This window comes from Lepidochelys kempii, chromosome 2 (genome assembly GCF_965140265.1).
Source record: "Lepidochelys kempii isolate rLepKem1 chromosome 2, rLepKem1.hap2, whole genome shotgun sequence".
NCBI lineage: Eukaryota > Metazoa > Chordata > Testudines > Cheloniidae > Lepidochelys > Lepidochelys kempii.
In genome coordinates, this window is record NC_133257.1 from 197,764,155 (window position 1) to 197,787,252 (window position 23,098).

General features: G+C 41.2%; 1 protein-coding gene across 11 annotated transcripts in view; it reads left to right on the forward strand.

The window, feature by feature from the left end:
* The window catches only part of SLC4A7 (solute carrier family 4 member 7), a 161,722-nt gene that overhangs the window by 36,889 nt on the left and 101,735 nt on the right, over positions 1–23,098 (forward strand). Inside the window, exon 1 of one of the 11 annotated variants that reach the window (XM_073333414.1) lies at positions 5,878–6,490. The exons of 9 other annotated variants lie outside the window; for them this stretch is intronic. In XM_073333414.1, the coding sequence (XP_073189515.1) occupies positions 6,464–6,490 (27 nt within the window). In that variant the 5' untranslated portion in view covers positions 5,878–6,463. Of the gene's footprint in view, positions 1–5,877; positions 6,491–7,903; positions 7,960–23,098 lie in introns of those variants that run through there. One more of the 11 variants, XM_073333413.1, reaches the window with a different exon arrangement.

Genomic DNA, 23,098 nt, shown 5'->3' on the forward strand with positions numbered 1-23,098 from the left:
TTTTTGCTGTTAACAAGCCTGTTACTTCTGGGGAGACAAATCCACTGTTTGAGAACTGCAAAACTAAGCATCTCTGATGGTATCTTCTACTGAGCACTGAGTCCCATTGGGTAGATAGAAAAATTAACCTAAATAATCTATACAGAAGCCCCTGGAACCCTATAAGATTGGGTCCCTAATCCATGAACTCTTGGAACTCATTTACAAAACTTTTCTTAAACGTTACATGAATATATTGTCATACTATAGAATTAGAATTTCTAATTCCTATTCCATGATGAGATATCTTTGAGCTATAATGTATCTTAATTAAAACTATAAAAAAATCCCATTTAAATAAACTATTTTTTAAAATTATTTTTTTAAATCATTGATTTTTATCCACCCTGATTAATAGTGAAAGTGGGAAACACTTACTTTATGGTGCCTCAAGGCCTTTGTTTTTAAGGACTCTTCCCGCGTACGAGGTCCTCTAATTGTCCTTTTTCCTCTTTCTGACTATGGAGTTTGTAGAAGTTATATCTGTTCTGTTTGTCATCTCCCCTCACTTGTGCATCTCATGTGTGGTGGCCCCCACAGAAAGAATCTTCTCCCCTGAATACTTGAAAAATCTGTGGGTGAGTTACGAGAATCTTGATTCTGCATCCAAGAAGAGAAAAAGACAGACAAGTGGAGGGAAATTCTCTTTGTGGAGAGACTATGGAGGATAGAGAATTGACTGGGGAAAGTGGAGAAAGATAGGGACATGCAGAAATGACTGCAGGAGTTGATGCAGAGGCACACAGTCCTGCTGAAGAACACTTCGGTGCAATGTTCCCTCCCAGCATCCTGGAAAACGCATATTGAGAGCAGCACTACATTTCCCCCACATTTTAGCTACAGTCACTCGCCTCCCTCGCCCCACAAGATAATGTGAATAGGGGATACTAGGACTCCACTGGCACTCTTACAACTAAAAGTGATGGCTTCTTCCCTCATCCTTCTGTACCTGAGGAAAGAGCAACAGTCAGAAACCCCCACCTACACACTTGTGACCAGAATAGCATAACTAAGTATGCACTGTTATGACCCCTAAACATTGCACTGTCTTTTGTTGTGTTTATGTTCAATAAAATATTTTTGTTTGTCAATATACGCTCTAGTGAAGATAAAATAGTGCAAAATTCAATACCCTTTCATAAAAGTACATGCGAGAGGAGAATAATGAAATATGTTCTTATGCTTTTTTGTTTTGTGCAACGATTTTATAATAAAACTTAATGAAATCCTTACTTAACACACAATAAAATTTCATTTCAATTTTAGTTTGTAGCCTCAGCCTGGGATCACAAGGCATCCCTGACTGTGGCTGTAAGGATTTGCTGCAGTTTGTGAAGTCTGTTCATAATATTAAGAAACTCGTTATGTCTCCTTTCCACCCATTAGTGAGATGCTCTCCCTTGATTTTGCAGATGCAAGCAGTTGTCGCATAAGGCAGGTATTGCTCAGCAGCCTCCACATTAGGCACCTGCACCTCCCTTTTTGGCCTTTCGATATGCACTCCAGTGCCATTCTGCAGCTATTTGGGATATAATTAAACAGCTCCTTTCTCCTCTTCACATGTCCAGTAAATGGCTTCATACATCAGGGGAGCTGAGGGTAAGATGGGTCTCCTAAAATGACAGAGGAAATCATGGTGCCATTGATGTCCATAGTAGTCCTGGGGGAGAGAGTCCCCCTTTTCAGTGTAGAAAATGCTGGGTCTTAGTTTCTAAAGATCCTAGCATCATGGGTCTTTCCAGATCATCCCACACAAATATTGGTGAACCTTCCACGGTGGTAAGCCAGGCCTTGGAGAACCATGGAACAATACCCCTGCCTGTTGAACTCTGAGGCTTGCTCTGTGGGTGGGTGGGTGGTAGGGTGAGGAGAGAATAGGTTTATGGAAACGATCAGCGGAACCCCTACCAAGCAGATCCATCATTAACCTCCTGTGGATTGCCAGGGTTTATGCCCCCATCCTCTTGGTTTCAGGGAGGTGTGTGCTGCTAATAGCCCCAACAGTTGATTTATCTATACCAAACTGTTTAGCTATTGACCAGTAGCAGTTGGTGAATTTCAGATGGTAGTGGCCCATATTTCTCTATGCTGAAGAGAACTCTCATGTTGATGATCTGCTGCTGCATCTCCAGGGTGAGCACTGTGTAGATCTCTGGCAGAGCAGCCTTTGTAATCCTGAAATTTTGCTGCCACTACTGGCCATCCCAGTCTGCATCACTATCTTTTCCTGACAGTCAGTGCTAGCTTCCCATGTCCAGAAATGGTGCTCCAAGTGAAGCTGCTCCAGGAAAAGTTCATCCAGAAGAAGATGCTTGATTTCATCTGCTGCCCACTGCCTCTGTTACCCAAAGGGAGAAGCGGCTCACTCCTGACGTCATCTGCCTGTGTGAGTGCAAATAAAAGTGCAGCAGCCTCTGTGTATTAACAGCTTTCAGGGATGTGGAATACAGCAGTGTTCCCTTCATGCTGACTGCCAGCAGATTGGAAAAATGTAGGAATCAGGTGAATCATGGGATACTAGGAGAGGAATCATGGGAATTTTCCAGTTTGACCCCCAGGTCACAGAGTGCATAGCGCTCAGTAGCAGAACAGTGCACTATGGGATATCTTCCAGAATGCTATGTGCTTTTTAAAAAATAAACAAACAAAAAACCCAGCCAAACAAACTCAGTGCTGTGTGGCTGCATTATTCAAAAGGAAGTAGGTTAAATCATGTGGACAGAAGTATTTTGTGTGTTCCGCAGAAGTTCATATGCAAAAACATATTCTGCAAAAACCTCCATATGTAGACAAGCATTTACTCTTCTTGTGGACAACTCTATTTTATATGTAAATGGTAGGTAACTTACCAAATTCTCTATCTTTTGGTGAGGTAAAATGAGTGGAAGAGTTAAATATATTTGGGAAAGAATAGCCTCCTGTTGTAACGTGTGTCTACAGCTTCCAATTCAATAGAAACACAACACAAATGCCTTCTTACTCAGTATATGGTACTTGTTAAGAATCTGTATGCTTATGTGCTTCTTTTCCTCCTCGTATCTTGATGATGTTTTTTGGTGGGAAAAGATGAAAAATATTGGAGGAGCTTCTTTTGAAAATTATTTTACTATTTTGAGTACTTTTATCTACTCTGGATAGATGCTCTGGCAACAAAAACTTTAATATTTATTACTTGAAGCATGGTATGTTTGAAAATAAACGTTGCTGCATAACCTACTCAAGAAGAAAGGAAGCAGTGAGCTTGGCTCTTTGTTGTGTTCCTGAAAAGGAAAAATAGCTTTAACTTAGGAGTTATAGCCAATTTGAGACAATGCATGTGTTGTATTACTGGTTTGCAAAGGACATAAAATGTGATGCTGTTCATTTTATGTACACGGCTGATGTATTGACAGTGATGTATGTTTCTGTAGGCTGAAGTATAATCCACTTTTTATATTTTTAGTAGTCTAGTAATAAAAATTAACATGAAAGCTATTTTTTCTAATGTATTGGATCAGCATAGAACCCCTTTCTATCCTGATATTTGTTTGTGAAGAGAATGGGATTGCTGCTATACTAAGGTCCAAATGAAATGGAAGTTCTGGTGTCAAGGTTCCTTCCCCACTCTGAACTCTAGGGTACAGATGTGGGGACCTGCATGAAAATCCCCTAAGCTTATTTTTACCAGCTTAGGTTAAAACTTTCCCAAGGTAGAAACTATTTTATGTTTTGCCCTTGGACCTTTTTTGCTGCCACCACCAAGCGTCTAACAAATATATAATCAGGAAAGAGCCCGCTTGGAAATGTCTTTCCCCCACAAAATCCTCCCCAAACCCTACACCCCCTTTCCTGGGGAAGGCTTGATAAAAATCCTCACCAATTTGGATAGGTGAACACAGACCCAAACCCTTGGATCTTAAGAACAATGAAAAAAGCATTCAGCTTCTTAAAAGAAGAATTTTAATAGAAGAAAAGTAAAAAGAATCACCTCTGTAAAATCAGGATGGTAAATATCTTACAGGGTAATCAGATTCAAAACCTAGAGAATCCGTCTAGGCAAAACCTTAAGTTACAGAAAGACACACAGACAGGAATATCCTTTCTATTCAGCACAGCTTATTTTCTCAGCCATTTAAAGAAATCAGAATCTAACGCATATCTAGCTAGATTACTTACTAAATTCTAAGACTCTATTCCTGTTCTGTTCCTGGCAAAAGCATCACACAGACAGAGAGCCTTTGTTTCTCTGCCCCCACCCCAGCTTTTGAAAGTATCTTGTCTCCTCATTGGTCATTTTGGTCAGGTGCCAGTGAGGTTATCCTAGCTTCATAACCCTTTACAGGTGAAAGGGTTTTTCCTCTGGCCAGGAGGGATTTTAAAGGTGTTTACCCTTCCCTTTATATTTATGACAACTGGTTTCTCAGCTGACTTTTGGAAAACCTCCTCTGTGAAAGCTAGTACTGCATGCACGAAGGTCATGTATGATGTATTTCTTACCAAAGTATTCAGTCACATGTGAAGTACTGAAAGCCAAATATGTGTCTGTCTCTTCCATTTGCCAAAAGTTTTGCTGCAGTTAAAATTTCTTCTTAAGATTATTATCCTCTCTTGAACATGCTTTCCAAGAAAATACCACTTCTGTGACTAGGGGTTAGTTGAAATTTAATCGTGTTTTGGTGGGAGGAGGAGGAAGAAAGATTGGCTAGACTGAAATGCATGTGTTATGTGGAAACTAATTCCTGTGGTTGATTTTTCAAAAATAAAAAAAGCACAGTTTTGTGAGAATGCTGGATAGTATTACTACATGTGGTTAAAATGTTGCTACTGCACAAGATGTAGTAGACTTTTTGTTTTGCTCGGAGTTCTCACAATGTTCTCACACACACATCAAAAACCTTTAGAAAAATTTTGAAGATATTTGCTGGACTTCGTTTTACAAAGTCAAGGGTAGTGACCTCAATAGTTAAGGGTGAATCGGTTGCCATTTTGAACTTGATACTTCATTCCCATCTAATGTTCTTGAAAAAGCTTTTTCCTCTGAAATTTATCATGCCCACCTTTAGGCAAGAGTAGACTTTCTCCAAAAGTTTGAGGTTCATTTTTTTTTTAATCAGACCAGCCATTTTATGATGTCTGAAAAACTGGAATTTCTTTTACTGTTTGAAATGTCTTCTGTGGTGTTCTTTGCAACATGGGATCTCAAGTTTGGCATAGCTTCAGAAATTCACTGTTTTTTTGTTTTGATCTACCTTGAAATCTAGTGAATATTCCCTACAAATATTTCAACCTCGGCAGGCTCAAAGATTTCAGCAGAGTTGTTGAGAGCTTGGAGTTTACAAACTCAGCAAGAGTAGTTTCTGAAGCTTATAAAAATCCATAAACTGTTTGTTCAGAGGCTAAAATGTCATCAGGATCAAAAAGTCCGATGCAGGGACTTATCATTGCAAACATGCCAGATGGACTTTATAAACTAGAAGAGTCAAACAGCTCCTATTGAAAATATTGTCATAACCAGCCTGCTGTTGACTTCTCTAGCTCAGCTTGCCAGCAGTTCCCTCAGGTCATGAGAGTTTGCATGGGTTTACCAAAACAGACCAAATGTTAATTTATATAAAACGTACCAGGATGCTTGGACAGGTGATAAGCGTCTGACTTTCTGGGACACATTGGTTATATGTACTACAGTGTATAACTATAGGCAGTGTAGATGGGCAGCCTTAACTGTAAGTGGCACTAACACTTTCCATTATAAGATCCTGTTAGTTGCTTATTAAACTGTTTCAGGCTAAAACTTTCCATGTTGGGTGTCTCTCTCAGGCTGAAATTTGGGGGGGGGTGGGGAGACAGGTCAGACATTTCTCAGAATGAAGTTAGGGGAAAAATGCATTCATTTAAAAAAGAATTGACAACCGTTTCACTGAAAAACTCTAGTGTTTCTATTTTTTGGGGGAGGGACTGGAAATTTTGCAGGGTGTTGTCTTTGTGTCAGTGAAGTATCTTTTGCCACCCCCATGAAAATGCACCCTGATTTCGCCTTGTATTGCTGTCAGTTACACTGTTAACTCAAGTGGTAGAAAACTGTGCCGTGGATCTAACGATCTGAGCCAGTGTGTGTGGGGGTGTCAATATGGTTCTGCAGGATAAAATTGTTTTTTAATATTAAAGCTGTTTAAAAACATAGTTTTAAAAATGTAACTTGCTATGTTAACTTTTGAGTGCTTGACTTTGCAAATTTATGGATTGACAGAATTAAGATTGTATGGGCAACCTTAATTCAGCCTCTTTGAGTATTTATTATGATCGTAGTACTCATGTAATTAATAATATTTTTTCCAGGGAGACTCTGCCTCATTCAGTGCTCTGGGAATGAATCAAAGATGTGTAGTGAAAGAGATTTGTAAGATCCTTTCCTCATTTGTTGCAGGAGTTGGAAGATGTATAGTGAATGATGTGGGATGACAAGATAGTACAGGCAAGTGAATTCCCTCTTGGAGAACTGGAATCTATTCTTGCCTCTACCACAGGATTTTTTTTTTTTTTAATGAGAAAAGCAAACTTTTCACAGGTGGCCGTGGTGTTCCTCAGTTTCTGGGTGCCTGCTTTACACCTCAGGTATGATTAGCACTGAGCACTAACAACAGTTCTGAACATATAAATACTCTAAAATGCCAAGTACTTTGAAGAATCAGGCCCTAGACTTCTCATATTGGGCACCCAAAGTTAGTTGACACTGAAAATTTAATTGGAAGGAGGGGGGTGGATGGACCAAACATGAGTGGCATTGCAATTCCTGTGCTAGGTCACAAAGCCATTCAGATTTGGTCAATCTGCTTTTCTGAACATGGAGTGGCAGATGGGCCAAACCTGAGTGTCTCTACAACCCTATCAGGTTGCAATGACCCACTCAGTTTGGAGGCTCCATCAAATGTATTTTTATGGCCACTTCCAAGATTTAACATATTTTTTTTTTTTAAATTCATGATTTCTGTGACCTCCATGATAAAATCATGGCCCTAGAGATAGGTGGGTGATGAATCATGAAGCTTGTGGCTGATAGTTGGAAAGGTGGGAAGGTGGGGTTTGGATTTATATGATTAAATTGGGGAGGGGAATTTAAGAACAAATTTTCTCACTTTCAGATATTTTTGTTTCAATAATATGAATGAATTAGTTATTGTTATAGATATCTTGCTTAAAGGTTTGTCTGGCTATTAATTTATAGCCTGTAAACAAGACCAAATTAGTTACTGCTAATGAAGTGTGCTTTTTTATTTTTTTTTACTCCAACTAAACAACGTCAGTTACTTTTAAATTCACCTACACTAAGGAACAAAATATAAAGATAATTATTTTAGAAATCCTTGGTTTATGTTCCCTAACAAGAATGTTTGATTTCTGAATTTTATGTATGTGGAAAAAGGAACAGTCTTAAAAATGAATATGCATTGAAAAGGTCAATAAGAGGAGTATAAACACACTTAGATGATGATTAATATCTGAGTTTCTCAGCTTTCATTTTATAATGTTATTGAAGACTTGAATCTGAGCAAAAATAATAACCTTGCAGTCTGAGAGCTGTTTTTAGCAGTTGCTTTTACAGAAAACGTTAAGTCTCAAATTGCATAGTTTCAGTTCCTTTTTTGGTGTTCTCTCTGTTGGAATTGAAGGCATGCTATGTTCCCTAATTCTCCTATTCTGTGACCCTGTGGTAGTTGCAGTTATTGGCTTGGGAGTTTAAGTAGTCTTTCATGATAGTGATTGGCTCTGGACTAGAGAACAATTTGAAGGAGTACATATGTGTAAAGCCCAGTGTTCTAAATCAGTCATGTGTACACAGTCTGAGTCAAAAGACTCATTACATTACAGTGTCTTGCACAAGGACGTTCACTGCTTCTGCACATCAATATGGAAATAGCTCACCCAGAGAAGAAGCTGCTACCTGTATGTAAAATGCTATGGTATAACTTTTTTTTAAAAACAAACACTTTTTTGAATGTATTTTGATAACAGGCTAAGGGAAAGCTGGGGATATTTATCAGCACTGTCTTAGAACAGTATCATATCCTTGTGTCTTTGGTTGTGCAAGTAATTTCCTTTGAAAGAACCACGGCTGGAAATAAACTTTTCTAGCATAGATATCTGTTCAGAAGTTTCTGTGTAACTGGAAGTTTTTTTGATTGAATTGTTAGTTGGCCTAATCTGGTAAAAGTAAATCCTTTTGGTTTGAGATAATCTGTTTATAATTTTGAGTAAGATTTTTAATCTATTGTTAACAACTCAGTTTTTCTTCACGGAAGGCTGTTTTGACTATGGAGTAAAAATAAGTAATTCTGTGTAACTGTGTGGTAGGCAGTTTCTGGTGAGGGATCTTAGGAGCTTGATTATATCCTACCAATCAAACTACTTTTTCAGCAGTGTTCTGCCTATATTGTGATTATCATAGAAAGTTCAGCATCTTTGTAAGTAAATTGTTCCTTTGGGATTATTTTAAAAAAAATTCTTTAAGTCTTTAATAGTATGTTTATAAATTCCCTCTGGAGTCTCTACATTGAAGTAATGAACTTATGCCATTAGGGGCTCTTGCTTTTTGTCTGTAGATGTGTAGCATTTATCTCCGTGACGTGTTCAACAGGGATTACAGTTTAATTAGAACCCGATGGAAACAAAAGATGATGGGTGAAATTTCCCTGAGATTTAAGTTAAAAGCCCCCTGGAGCATTTAGCAGGTTTAGTGGACTTTTTGATTTTAATTGCATTAATCCATTACTACTGACACTACAATACAGTTTAAATGAATCTGTTTAAAAAAAAAACACACACACACACACTCACATATCGTAAAATGTACTAGTTGCAGTGGTCTTATTTGCTATGGGAGCTGTATAGTAGAGTAATTAATTTTTTTTGGGGGGGGGGGCGGGGAATGCCGTTATGCAGTTGCCTTTAACTCTGGATGCAGAATTTGTATCAGCTTTAATTATCTCAGTCATCCAAATATAATTGGGGACTGTTACTTTTGGTTAAAGCTGATTTGATTTTTGAAGGGAATCTGCTTTAACTTTAAATGTCCAGGCATAGATTTGTTTCCTGCATGTTTAACTATAATCTAGATTTGCCTCTCCAGCTGAAGAGATCTCTAAAAGATCATGTATTAAAACTCCCATGATATTGTCGAATAACTAGCATTGAAAAGGTCAAGGATGATCCCATAAGTTAAAATATTACAAAACGTTTGTGAGTAATATATTGAGGGCTGTTTGCCCTGAAGGCCTACAAATCACTTGGTGTTGGTTAGGGCCAGTGACCACCTGTGTCCAATTCTCTGTGTGCCAGCTTACTGCACCTGTGTATCATGTTATCTTATCCTCCTCCTTTCCTCCCTCACTTCTCTTCAGATTGTTTTACGGCTTATCCACCTGTTGCATATTGTCTAAATTCTAGATTGTAATCTCTCTGAAGTGTGGGCTGTCATTTTGTTTGTATGATAGCGCCCTGATTGGGATCCAGAGGTGCTGCCAAAGTAGTAGTAATACATTACTTAAAAGTAGTGTATATCCTGCAGGGTGGGTGGGTGGGTGGGTGTGTATGTGAAAATGACCTGTTTTTTAAACCTTTCTAAAAATTATTATACATCTCCTTATAAAAACAAGTATTTTTTCTCTTTTAGTGTTCTTACTCTGCTTCTGTAAAAAAATAATGATCTAAGATGCTGCTCTGGAGTCTTCATTGAAGTACTGCTGCAGTCGTTCTAAACTAAGTGAAGGATTTTAAAGTGTGAATCCTATTGGAGCAAGATAGTAGTTTGAGCTGCTGGATTTTGCTGGGACAAACGGAGTCAGAATTAAGGGATTGTCTGGTCAGAGAAATCTCTTAAATATTCCTAATGTCTTTTGTGTATCTGGAGTCAAATTAATGGGGATGAGCCTTAAAACTCAAGTCTTAGAATCATAGAATATCAGGGTTGGAAGGGACCCCAGAAGGTCATCTAGTCCAACCCCCTGTTCGAAGCAGGACCAATTCCCAGTTAAATCATCCCAGCCGGGGCTTTGTCAAGCCTGACCTTAAAAACCTCTAAGGAAGGAGATTCTACCACCTCCCTAGGTAACGCATTCCAGTGTTTCACCACCCTCTTAGTGAAAAAGTTTTTCCTAATATCCAATCTAAACCTCCCCCACTGCAACTTGAGACCATTACTCCTCGTTCTGTCATCTGCTACCATTGAGAACAGTCTAGAGCCATCCTCTTTGGAATCCCCTTTCAGGTAGTTGAAAGCAGCTATCAAATTCCCCCTCATTCTTCTCTTCTGCAGGCTAAACAATCCCAGCTCCCTCAGCCTCTCCTCATAAGTCATGTGTTCCAGACCCCTAATCATTTTTGTTGCCCTTCGCTGGACTCTCTCCAATTTATCCACATCCTTCTTGAAGTGTGGGGCCCAAAACTGGACACAGTACTCCAGATGAGGCCTCACCAATGTCGAATAGAGGGGAACGATCACGTCCCTCGATCTGCTCGCTATGCCCCTACTTCTACATCCCAAAATGCCATTGGCCTTCTTGGCAACAAGGGCACACTGCTGACTCATATCCAGCTTCTCGTCCACTGTCACCCCTAGGTCCTTTTCTGCAGAACTGCTGCCTAGCCATTTGGTCCCTAGTCTGTAGCTGTGCATTGGGTTCTTCCGTCCTAAGTGCTGGTCTTCCTTCCAGTCTCTCCCATTATACTCTTAAGGTGGTTGTGATTAGCAAGAAGTTTCTAAATATAAAGATAGTTATGTGACCACAGGATTCTTATATACCCACAGGTAGAATTCCTAAATAAATAAATAAATAAATTTTGGTATACCGTAGACTTTTCTCTAACTCTTGGAATATTGCCTATTGCAGTGTTAGTGAGGTCTTCTGCGTGTTTGGAAATAGCAAGTGGGATAGAGAGGAGAGGAGGTCTGAAGTAAGTATATTGTCTTGATAATTTGAAAATGGAAAATTTAGTATGCAGGTCTGTGGAATTGTAGTGCATTTTATTCTCAGTAGGTATGCTTACTAGAGTTCTAAAGGTTGAAAATGAAGGTCTGTGTTGAAAAGTGATAAAGTATAATAAGTGCCTTATTACTCCCAGTTATCCATTTGTGTATTTAGTTACATCTGCTCACTTTGGTATAAACAAGGTGTTTCGTGTTTTTACTACTGCTAGTCCTGCAGAAACAGTGCTACTACACTGAGTGAACCGGACTCTCTTGGTCAAAGTTGAAGCACCTGACTTATGCATCAACAAACTAGTTAAGTATATTCCTCTTGCAGGACCTCCTTTGCACCCCTGTTTAAGCTGAAAAGGTTGTACAGGTGTGAGGACAGTAAAACGTACTGGTGACAGTACACTTGCCAGAAAGAACTTATTTTTGCTTTTCAGGTCCAGGCTTAGTTGTACAGGGCTAGTTCCAGAAAAAAATCTTTCTACTTATAAACTGAGCAACATTAATATTTAAATGAGTAAATAAATGTGGAACCCCACAATGCCATTATTACCTAGGCACTCTGAGAATAGAACCTTACCTAAAGGGTATGTCTACTTTAGGTTTTCTTACCTAAAATTTCTTTCTTGTAAAACTCCACTGGTGGTAATGGTAGAGTTCTAATGTAGACTTAGTGCTGATGGCTGCCAGTGGTATAACTGCCATGACATCAAACCCTGCTTCAGTCTGTCCTGTAATTAGGACACTGTAATTAATAAAGCAAAAAAACTCCAAACCACTAGTGGTTGCTGGACCCTGATCTATCCTAGAGCTCCCACGGATGCTACCACTGGTGGAGCAGTACCAGTAGTAAGTTGGGAAATTATGGAGGAAGAAGTCTTGGGATAGACAAGGCCTGGGGTAATATCTGATGTTTGTACCTACATGACGGTTCTGGGAGACTGGTTTCCTAAACTGCATGATTCTTGAAAATGAAAGGAGAGGGGGAAAAAAAAGAAGCCTGAGCATTTATTACAATAATTGGTATCATTTTTTGACTTACGGGCATCTCCGCATATGCGGGATATGGTGTGTACATTGATGGATGTTTTGATTCAGATATCTAGCTTTCTGAAGGTTAAAGATTTTAGGAAATGGAGGGAAAGTGCATTGTAAATGATGCTACTAATTAAAAAAACAGTAGTAGCTGTCTGAAGAGCACATGAAGCAAATGAGACATTTTTAAAAGGTAGCTGAAAATAGCTTAGTTGTGAGTTCAGTTTTCTTGACTTCCTCTTACGGTTTTTAGTCTTGTGAATTGTGCAGTCAAAATGAAAGTTCAGATAATGTCAAAACTTGCACTTTTTTCAAAATAGGGGATATTGTATGTAATGTTCAGCTGTCTGCTGGATTCTTTCTCCTTTTGTATTCTGCTACCAAACTGTATTGATTAAAACAAAAAGGTTTTAGAGATATGCCTAAAGGGCCATTTTCTCTGTTCTTTATAGTACCAAGCACATTATCAACACTCTACAAACACAGATAGTAAACAGGGTGACTGAATTAATTACATATTCTCGTTTGAGGTATGAAATATACTGTTTAGGAAACACGAACTGACTGTTCTGCTCTTCCTGGTGATCACATATCAGTGGAAACTAGGGTGACCAGACAGCAAGTGTGAAAAATCATAAGAAAAAGACCCAAAAATCGGGACTGTTCCTATAAAATCGGGGCTTCTTGTCGCCCTAGTTCAAACAGCCTGAAACTATGAACAATTTACATTTATAAGGAACAATTTACATTTATAAGGAACAATTAATGAGGAGGAGGTCCTAAACGCATATATTTTTAATTATTTATATATGCACCCATGAGCTGTTCTGAGTGTTTCAAATTATTAAAGATCAGTGTTAATCAGTGTCAGCATTATAAAAAATCATGATGTAGAAGATGAAGAAAAGATAAATGTCACTCAACTCACACTAGGAAAGGAATGATGAAAATAAGGCCTTTCAGCATATCCTAAAGGTCAGGAACAAATTTGAGTTCTGTCAGAGTAAGGGGAAGGAGACAAATTCCAGAGTTAAGTTAAGGACTTTTCATTGAAAAAATCTTGCCACCTACCACCACCTTCCCTGTAAGGTAGCAAGGACTGAGATCTTACAGCTATTTAGTAGAGCTGGCTGAAAAAAATGAATTTCCATGAAATTTTTAAAAATATTTGTTTTTTTAACAATGTGTATTTTGTTGGGAGTGGGATGGAGGGAAGTTTTCAACATTTTATCAACTAAAGTAGTGATTTTTTTTTCCTAACAAAAATTTCCATGTAGTCAAAAAGCCATTTTTGTGTTAGAATTCATCTAAAAGATTTTATCTTTTAAGTCAAAGCCAACATCTTGAATTATACTGAATAACTTACTAGAAAATAGAGAGTTCAGGACACAAGAACAGTATTCTCTGTAGTAAGCAAATGGTTGCATTCTGCACCAGCTGAATTGTCAGATTGGTCTATGTCAGATCCCAAATGTAGAGTATGACATTAGTCCAGTCTAGAGGTGATAAAGGCATGAACTATTGTAGTGAAGTCACTACATCCAAAAGGAAAAGTTATAAACTCCTTGCAAGTGCAGATGGTAACTGCTGCTGCCTGAATATCTGCAGGCAGCTCAGGATCCAGTGAGCTCAGAAAGCTGTGAACCTGAATTGACTAAAGGTAAGCAAAGTCCCTCTCTGGGAGGGGATGGTCTGATATTTTGTCTAGCTTTCTCTTCCTCAACCATACTAATATTACCTTTTGCTTGGTTTGAGCCTCAGTTGCCCAACTCTTATACAGGCCCTGAATCTGTGCTGTAGGGAAAGGAAGTCAAACACACTGCCTGTGCCTGATTAAAATGTAGATGTAAATCTGTGTCATGCAAATACTGAAAGCACTGCAGCCCAAACCAAGTCCCTTTTGGCTTTGTGGAATCATATAGGGCGCAGATGAGCATTGGTTCAAATTTAAAATGGGGGGGTGGAGGTTGCTCAAGCAACTGAGTTTGTCTCTGCCAGGGTCCACAGTTATGTAACGAATAACTCAAGGTTAACGGTTTCGAAAGCAGGTGATGATAATTGTCAACCAGAATGAGATATTGATTTATTATATTTCATTAGATATAATTGGAATGTTGGAATAATACTTTTTTGTGAGTTGCTGCTGGCAATATGTATTATTGCTGGCAAGTTGTTACTCTGCAATGTGGTTTGGGCAATAAGCCCACTTGAAATCGGTCCTGAGTATGAGACTGCATAACATTAGACCAGTTACACGGTGAGAAGAGATTGTACAGATGACAGACTGGAAAAGTTCACTTCAGATTTAATATTCTGTGCGTCATTATTGTCTGTTGGGCCAGGGTATGTATTAATACATGTTGGCTGTGGATAGCTGAGCTTGTTTAGGAAATGGCTAAAGTCTGCCAAGATGCATGCTACTCTGGATTAGTTATTTTTAATCACTGTGTAAATATAACATGTACAAACACTATATCTGAAATATTCTTTAGATAGAAAAGTATATAATGTTTAGGTAGAATTAATCTTGGTTTAGTGACTACTTCGTTAAGTGTTTAGTTTTAAGAAGACGAGTACATTGAAAAATCAAAAAAAAAAAATCCTGGTTATAGTCTAAACATTAAGCCCTGGTCTACACTACGAGTTTAGGTTGAATTTAGCAGCATTAGATAATTTAACCCTGCACCCATCCACACGACGAAGCCATTTTTGTTGACTTAATTGGCTCTTAAAATTAATTTCTGTACTCCTCCTTGACGAGGGGATTAGTGCTGAAATCGATATTGCAGGGTCGAATTTGGGGTCGTGTGAATGCAATTGGCTGGTATTGGCCTCCGGGAGCTATCCCAGAGTGCTCCATTGTGACTGCTCTGGACAGCACTTTCAACTCAGATGCACTAGCCAGGTACACAGGAAAGCACCGGGAACTTTTGAATTTCATTTCCTGTTTGGCCAGTGTGGCGAGCTCATCAGCAGAGGTGACCATGCAGAGCTCATCAGCACAGGTGACCATGCAGTCCCAGAATCGCCGAAGAGCTCCAGCATGGACCAAACGGGAGGTACTAGATCTGATCACCATAGGGGGAGATGAATCTGTGCTATCAGAACTCTGTTCCAAAAGACGAAATGCCAAAATATTTGAAAAAAGTCCAAGGGCATGATGGACAGAGGCTATAACAGGGACCTGCAGCAGTGCGGGGCGTGAAAATTAAGGAGTTCAGGCAAACTTCCCAAAGAGGCAAATGGCTGCTCGGGGTCACAGCCCCAGACATGCTGCTTCTATGATGAGCTGCATGCAGTTCTAGGCGGTGCCCCTACCACTACCGCACCTCTGTCTGTGAACACCTGCAAGGGGGAAGTCTCATGTAACAGGGATGAGGATTTTGGGGATGAGGAAGATAGCGCACAACAGGCAAGCGGAGAAACCTGTTCTCCTGGACAGCCAGGAACCGTTTATCATCCTGGAGCCAATACCCTCCCAAGATGGGCTCCTGGGCCATGAACGTGGAGAAGGCACCTCTGGTGAGTGTACCTTTTGTAAATATAATACATGGTTTAAAAGCAAGCATGTTTAGTGATTGATTTGCCCTGAAGACTTGGGATGCATTCGAGGCCAGTACAGCTACTGGAAAAGTCTGTTAACGTGTCTGGGGATGGAGTGGAAATCCTCCAGGGACATTATTAAGGGGACATTCAGAGGTGACTATTCCTGCTGGGCAGTTTGCCTGTGTCTGAAAAGAAATCATCCCTGCTTTTAGCCATGCGGGGTGGGTGGGTGGGTGCATTCACGCTGGGCTGTTCACGTTTGGCTGGATCTTCCCTGTTACTAGTCACGCGGTGGGAGGAGAGGTGAAGTGATCCACCCAGAGAATTGGGTGGCGGGGGGTGGGGGAGGTTAGTTGGGTTTGTGCTGCACATTAACCCGAAAACCACAGCCCCTCCTTTTAAATGGCCAACCCAACAGGTGCTTGGTATGGGAAAGGGGGCCCTGCTGTTTGAAACCATTCCCAAATGTTACGAAGGTTGAAGAAGCCAAAAGACTCTGGCTTACCATGGCTGCCTGCAAGCCGAATTCTGTTGCCTCGCCCTGCCTGTGTGATCTCTCACACCAAACCGGCAGGCCCTCAATATAAGAGGCAAAATGCGACCTTGTACCAAAAGCACGTGTTAAGCTTGGTTCACTGTGAAAGAGTCTACCCATTGTTCTCTAAAATGTCTCTTTAAATACTACTCTCCCCTTTTTTCCCCTCCCGCAGCTGCAAATGTTTCAACGCTCTCCCTATCGTCTCCGTCCCAGAGGCTAGGGCAGATAAGAAGGCGAAAAAAACGCCCTTGCAATAAAATGTTCTCTGAGCTCATGCGGTCCTCCCGCACTGAAAGAGCTCAGCAGAATGCGTGGAGGCAAACAATGGCTGAGTCCAGGGAAGCAGAAAATGAACGCAAGGACAGGAGGGACGAGCAAGAGGAGAGGTGGCGGCAGTGTGATGAGAGGAGGCAGGATGCAATGCTGAGGCTACTGGGGGATCAAACTGATATTCTCCAGTGTCTGGTGGAGCTGCAGGAAAGGCAGCAGGAGCACAGACTGCAGCTGCAGCCCCTGTCTAACCGCCTGCCTTCCTCACCCAGATGCCCAAGAATGCATGAGAGTGGGGGGGCTCGGGGCACCCAACCACTCCACCCCAGAGGACTGCCCAAGCAACAGAAGGCTGGCATTCAATAAGTTTTGAGGTGCAGTGTGGCCTTGTCCTTCCTTCCTCCCCGCATCCACCATCGCAGCCGGTGCTTCCCTCCTCCCACACCCCTCCCCGGCTACCTTGGCAGTTATCCCCCTATTTGTGTGATGAATTAATAAGGAATGCATGATTTTGAAGCAACAATGACTTTATTGCCTCTGCAAGCGGTGATCTAAGGGGGGAGGGCGGTTGGCTCACAAGGAAGTAGACTGAACCAAGAGGGCGGGTTTTCATCAAGGAGAAACAAACAGAACTGTCGTGCCATAGCCTGGCCAGTCATGAAACTGGTTTTCAAAGCTTCTCCAATGCACGGGGCGCCCTGCTGTGCTCTTTTAATCGCCCTGGTGTCTGGATGTCCATAATCAGCGGCCAAGCGATTTGCCTCAACCTCCCACCCTGCCATAAGCGTCTCTCCACTGACTCACAGATATTGTTGAACAGACAGCAGGCAGCAATAACAATAGGAATATTGGTTTCACTGAGGTCTAAGCAAGTCAGTAAACTGCACCAGCGTGCTTTTAAATGTCCAAATGTACATTCTACCACCATTCTGCATTTGCTCAGCCTATAGTAGAGCAGCTCATTGCTACTGTCCAGGGTGCCTGTGTATGGCTTCACGAGCCATGGCATTAAGGGGTAGGCTGTGTCCCCAAGGATAACTATAGGCATTTCAACATCCCCAGTGGTTATTTTCTGGTCTCGAAAGTAAGTCCCTTCCTGCAGCTGTTCAAACAGACCAGAGTTCCTGAGGATGCGAGTGTCATGTACCTTTCCCGGCCATCCCACGTTGATGTTGGTGAAACATCCTTTGTGATCCACCAGTGCTTGCAGCACCTTTGAAAAGTAGCCCTTGCAGTTTACATACTGGCTGCCAAGGTGGTCCAGTCCCAAGATAGGGATATGCATTCCGTCTATCGCCCCACCACAGTTAGGAAATCCCACTGCAGCAAAGCCATTCACTATGACGTGCACATTTCCCAGAGTCACTACTCTTGATAGCAGCAGCTCAGTGATCACGTTGGCTACTTGGATCACAGCAGCCCCCACAGTAGATTTGCCTGCTCCAAATTGATTCCCAACTGACTGATAGCTGTCTGGAGTTGCAAGCTTCCAGAGGGCTATCACCACTCACTTTTGAACTGTGAGGGCTGCTGTCATCTTGGTATTTTTGTGCTTCGCGGGAGGGGAAAGCAATTCACAAAGTTCCATGAAAGTGCCCTTGTGCATGAGAGAGCTTCGCAGCCACTGGGAATCATCTCAGACCTACAACACTATGCGGTCCCACCAGTCTGTGCTTGTTTCCCTGGCCCAGAACCCGCGTTCCATGGCCTGAGCCTGCCCCATTGCCACCAGGATGTCCAATTTGCCGGGGCCCGTACTTTGAGAGAAGTCTGTGCCCATGTCCTCATCACTCTCCTCACCGCACTGCCGTCGCCTCCTCGCCTGCTTTTGCAGGTTCTGGTTCTGCACATTCTGCAGGATAATGCATGAGGTGTTTAAAATGCTCATAACTGCTACAGTGATCTAAGCGGGCTCCATGCTTGCCATGGTATGGCGTCTGCAGGAGAGCAGAATTGCAGCGGAAGCGGTGGTTGACGACGGATGCCATGAGAATACATATTTATTCACTAATTTCGTAGTGTAGACATACCCCAAGTGTGAGAGGAGATTCAAAGAGTAAATGTCATTATTACCATAGTACCTAGGAGCCCTAGTTACGGGTGAGGACGCCATTTTGCTAGGGACTGTACGAACAGAAGGACAAGATAGTGACTGTCCTAAGAATCTTAGTCTAAGTATAAGACAAGAGGTGTATGTAGACACACTGGGGAGTACAAGTGAACAATGAATTAGTATTGGTTAGTAAAATAGGCTTTGGTCTCTACAAACCAGAAGCCTAATAGTTGTAAAGTTTCGTCTTCGTCTTCATGTTCCTGTTCTTTTTTGGTAGGCATCATGCAAAGTAGAATTTTGAGGCAGGATTTGAAGGTGAATAATGAGGTAGCTTTGTGGATATGTACAGGGAGCACCCAAGCATGAGGCAGCTTGAAAGAAAGCATAAATGTGTGTGTGTGTTTGAAAATTTAACAAGTAGGGAATCGGTGCCGTTGTACGAGAAGTGTGAAATTAAAGAATTAGGGTTCGTTTAAGTTTGACTAAGGAATTATATATGTGTTGTAAAGAAAGGCCTAACTAGCAAATGGAAGAAAGGGTCTTGAAAATAATGTCATGTATTGGATGTCTGTTTCAAGGAATAACTAACAAAATAAGGGGAAGTTTCTGAAAAGAAGGCCGCTCCGATTGATAGCGGTGACTAGTCTTAAATAAGACGGAGAATCTGTCTTCAACTAAGCCAACATGTTCCTTTTCACCTTGTATACAAGTGTTATTTCAAAAATTAGGGCCTATGTGAACCCAGGTACAAAGGAAAAACTGTTGGTCAGCAAGAAGAGGAGGAAGAGGTAGGGAGGAAAGGCCGTGGGAAGAAAGATTGTAAATCCTAAGGGGGAATTGCCTCATTGTTTTTTAGCTGAAGTCAATTAGCAATGACCTCATTTGTTGAAGGGTATAAAAAGAGTTATGAATTTGAGTGTTCTTTTTCAGACCTTACCTGATCATGCTATAGCATGCCAGCAGGGGACTATTTTCCCTACGTGTCGCCTATTTGTGAGTACACTGACCATACGCTTTATAAATATTTTGTTACTGTATTGGATATAGTGACTACTATTTTTAGGCTGTCAGGCATGTTTCGAGTAACTGTATAAAATACCATTTCGTCTTTCGACTCAATAAAGAAATTTATGGTTAAATTAGTGTCTCCCATATTAATATTAATTTCAATAGCTGGTGTCATGGGCCAATTGGAGGTGAGCATCAACAGCTCGATAGTGAATGAGAAATGATAGGTGGGGTGGGTAGGCCATAAAGGGCCTTGGAAGTGAATACAAGCAGTTTATGGTTGATGCAAAAGAGGAGGAGGGAGCCAGTGGAGGGAATTAAAAAGAGGGATAAATGGTCAAAGTGACAGGTTAGGAAAATGATCTAATCAGCAAAATTCTGAATGGATATGAGCTGGGCAAACTGCATTTGTTAAGACCAGAGAGAAGGATGGTGAGAGTTTTAGCTGTATGGATGGATAAGGAAAGGCCATATCTTGGAGACGTTATATAGAAATAATTGGCAAGATTTAGCCCTGGCCTGAATATGAGAACCAAGAGAGTTACGAGTCAAAGATGATGCCCAGGTTACTGGCTTGAGTGACAGGCAGGATGGTGGCCTTGTTCACAGCAGTTGAGAGAGGAGGTGAAAGTGAGGAGGATATGGGGAGGGAGGGGGGAAGATTTGGAGCTCTGTTAAGCCATGTTTACCTTGAGCTTGATGGTTAAACATCCACAAGGAGATGGCAGAAGAGACAGGCCAAGATTTTAGTTTTGACAGAAGGAGATAGGTTTGGTGTAGAAAGGTAGATCTGAGAGTCATCGGCATAGAGATCTTGTCACAGGGTCTGGTCTATGCCCCAGCCTGTAACCAGTCTCCTGGGGTGACTTGGATAGTGTGTTGAGCCCCAAAGACCAACTCAGTTCCATAGGGGCAGTACCATGGCCTCCAAGGCTCTTAAGATTGCATCCTTCGGCACCAATGATTTTGTCTCTCTCCATGGCTCCCTGCAGTGAATCCAGCCAAGCCAGAGTCCTATGGGAGGCTTGTACTGTTCCCTCTGAGGGCTCAGGGCTCTCAATGAGTATTTGCTGTGACGCAAGGCAGCTTTTTTTCAAAACAAGTTAACTATTAATCACCTGGCATACAGAATCTAAAGGTGCATAAGTTAACAGAGAGAGGTGGAAGTTAAGCCAAAGTTCCTCCAGTGCCATCAGCTAAACCATGATGGACTCCATTCCTGGCTCCCTTCTTTGTCCCTCTTTGTCTCCACAGGTCAGAGCTTCCTAGTCCCTCCAAAAGTGCCCATCTTATTCCAGTCACCAGATGTTTTTGTATTCTCCAGCTCAGTGCAAATGTCATGTATGCTGGGGTTTCCTGCTGTTAGGTGTTTGTGTTCAGTCATTGGGGCATTTTTAACTTGTTGGATCCTCTGTTGATAATGAGGTTAGTTTCAACCAGTTCTTTAATGATGTTGTTTGTTCCTCTCAGACAGCTAAGTCACATGCATACCTCATGCCTTCTATGCTGTTCTAGGAGCAGATTAAAACCTTATAACAATGCAAAATGCAAAGGGAAGCTGAGGCACACAAGGGTCATAAAAATATTAAAGAAAATTCCTGATTTGACACACATGGTAGTTGAATTTGTGTTTGTAGATAAGATTACCCAGATACAAGGTATAGCCGGAGAAGAGAATGGGCCCAAGGATAGAGCCCTGTGGAATCCCCACAGAAAGTTGAAGTGGGGATAAGGAGGGCCCTCCAAAGGGTATGCTGAACAAGTGATTAGAGAGGTAGGAAAACCAGGAGAGGACATACCATCTCAGTATTCAAAGTGGGTGGGTATCCTAAACTTTTTCATCTTTATTTACTTGTGTTCTGATACAGTGCCTAGGAGGCCCAGTCATGGACCAAGATCCCGTTATGCTGCTACAAGCCACTCATTCTGCTACAGAATGTCTCTACTAGCCTGCAGTACTGGGTTGTCTCCTTGCTGCAGTGCTTCTGGGGTCATTGCAAGCTGTGGCCTAAAATCAATCTTCGTGCTGCCTCTTTTCCGTGCTGCCTCTTTTCCATGCTGCCTAGATATCCTGCCTACAGCAGAAATACCAGACGGCCCTGGCTTCCTTTCTAGAAGATAATTTTCCTAGCATTAGTTAGCAAGTAGTGAGCTTGTAAGGGTTAAACCTCCTTTCTTCTAAGCTTTCCGCCTTGGGGAAGGAAGTGTGTTTGGTGCATTTGGTCTGTGCAGACACCTTTCTTATGTGCACTCTGAGACTTTCCATTCCTCCTCTAAGTGGGAGTATTGTTGAGCAGGCAAATAAGTGCTCCGAATTTAAGGTATGCACAGTTTGTGGGCAGCAGAATGGGACTTGTACCTTGCCTATTCTCATCCACAGTCTGCTGGAGAAAAGAGCTCTGTATCTTAAAGGCAAGAAGGTGTCTCAGTCCTACTCCTCACAGCCTGGATTCCACCATTGAGAGCAAAGAGCTCTGGGAAGTCCATACTGTCCAGAACAGAGAGATAGTAGGACTCAGTTTCTCATAGTCATATCATTGGAACATACTTTGGGGAAGGAGAGATTAAGTCTTTCTGGGTGTACCAAATGCCATCTGTCTTTAATGAATACAGATCTAAGGGGTACCTCCTACAATACTCATATGGGTGCTCAGCAGTCTCGGAAAGCAGGTAAGCATTCTTTCAGTTTTCTAGGGCTCACCAGCAGAATCTTCCCACGACTACAGGAATTCATCCTAGGGTCTGTCCTAGGTCATAGTATCCACAGATAAAAAACATGCTGATCCCCTTTTAGAAATAGCTGGTAAGAAACATGTCAGAAGAGCACTAGACCACCCTGCTGCTCTCCCCTCCCTCCTTTTTTTGGGACAGCATAGTCATTGCTTATTTAAAAAAAAAAAACAAAAACAAAAAGAGTAAAAAGACTAATAAAATACAAAGGAAGAAAAAAATCTCCAAAGCATTTAATTCCTATTCCTTAACAAAAACAAAAACAACCTGAAATTTTAGTCTATTGAATTTGTCCAGAATGAGTTTTAACTTTTGCTTTTGTTTTCTACCCCCACTGCTCTTTCTTCCTTTCTTTTTATGTGTCTGTAGGATCAGCGCAAGTAATATTTCACACATGGAAACCACTGGAGACTGCAAAGGGACAGTTGGTAACACTAATCAGTTTATTCTGCGCTGTTTACATGGGATTGCCAGAGAAGGGAAACTACATAGGTTCACACAATCCTAGTTAGTTTATTCTTTATCCATGTAAATGAAAAGAGAAACCAACTAGAATGCAGGCTTATGCCTCGTAACTTTTTTTTTAAAAAAATGTGAAGCTATAACAGCTGCCTCTTTATCTTTATGCCTAAAACTGGTCTGGCAGATTTTATATGATTATTGAAAGCCTATACCCTATATATCTATCTTTAGCAAGAGAGATGCTTGAAGTTAGTATTATAGTTTAACTGATCAGTTAGTTACCTTATGTCTGACCTAGGTTTAAAGTATCTGTTTTTTGGTTCTAACTGTATTTTACAAATGATATGAAAAAATGGTGCCCCTAGTGTAGTATTGTCTTTCCAAAGAATGAAGGTTATGAATGATGTGCTTTTTGGATGTAGGATGTTTGTGGTTGCTAGTAGTTTATTCTTGGAAGAGTCTCTGCATA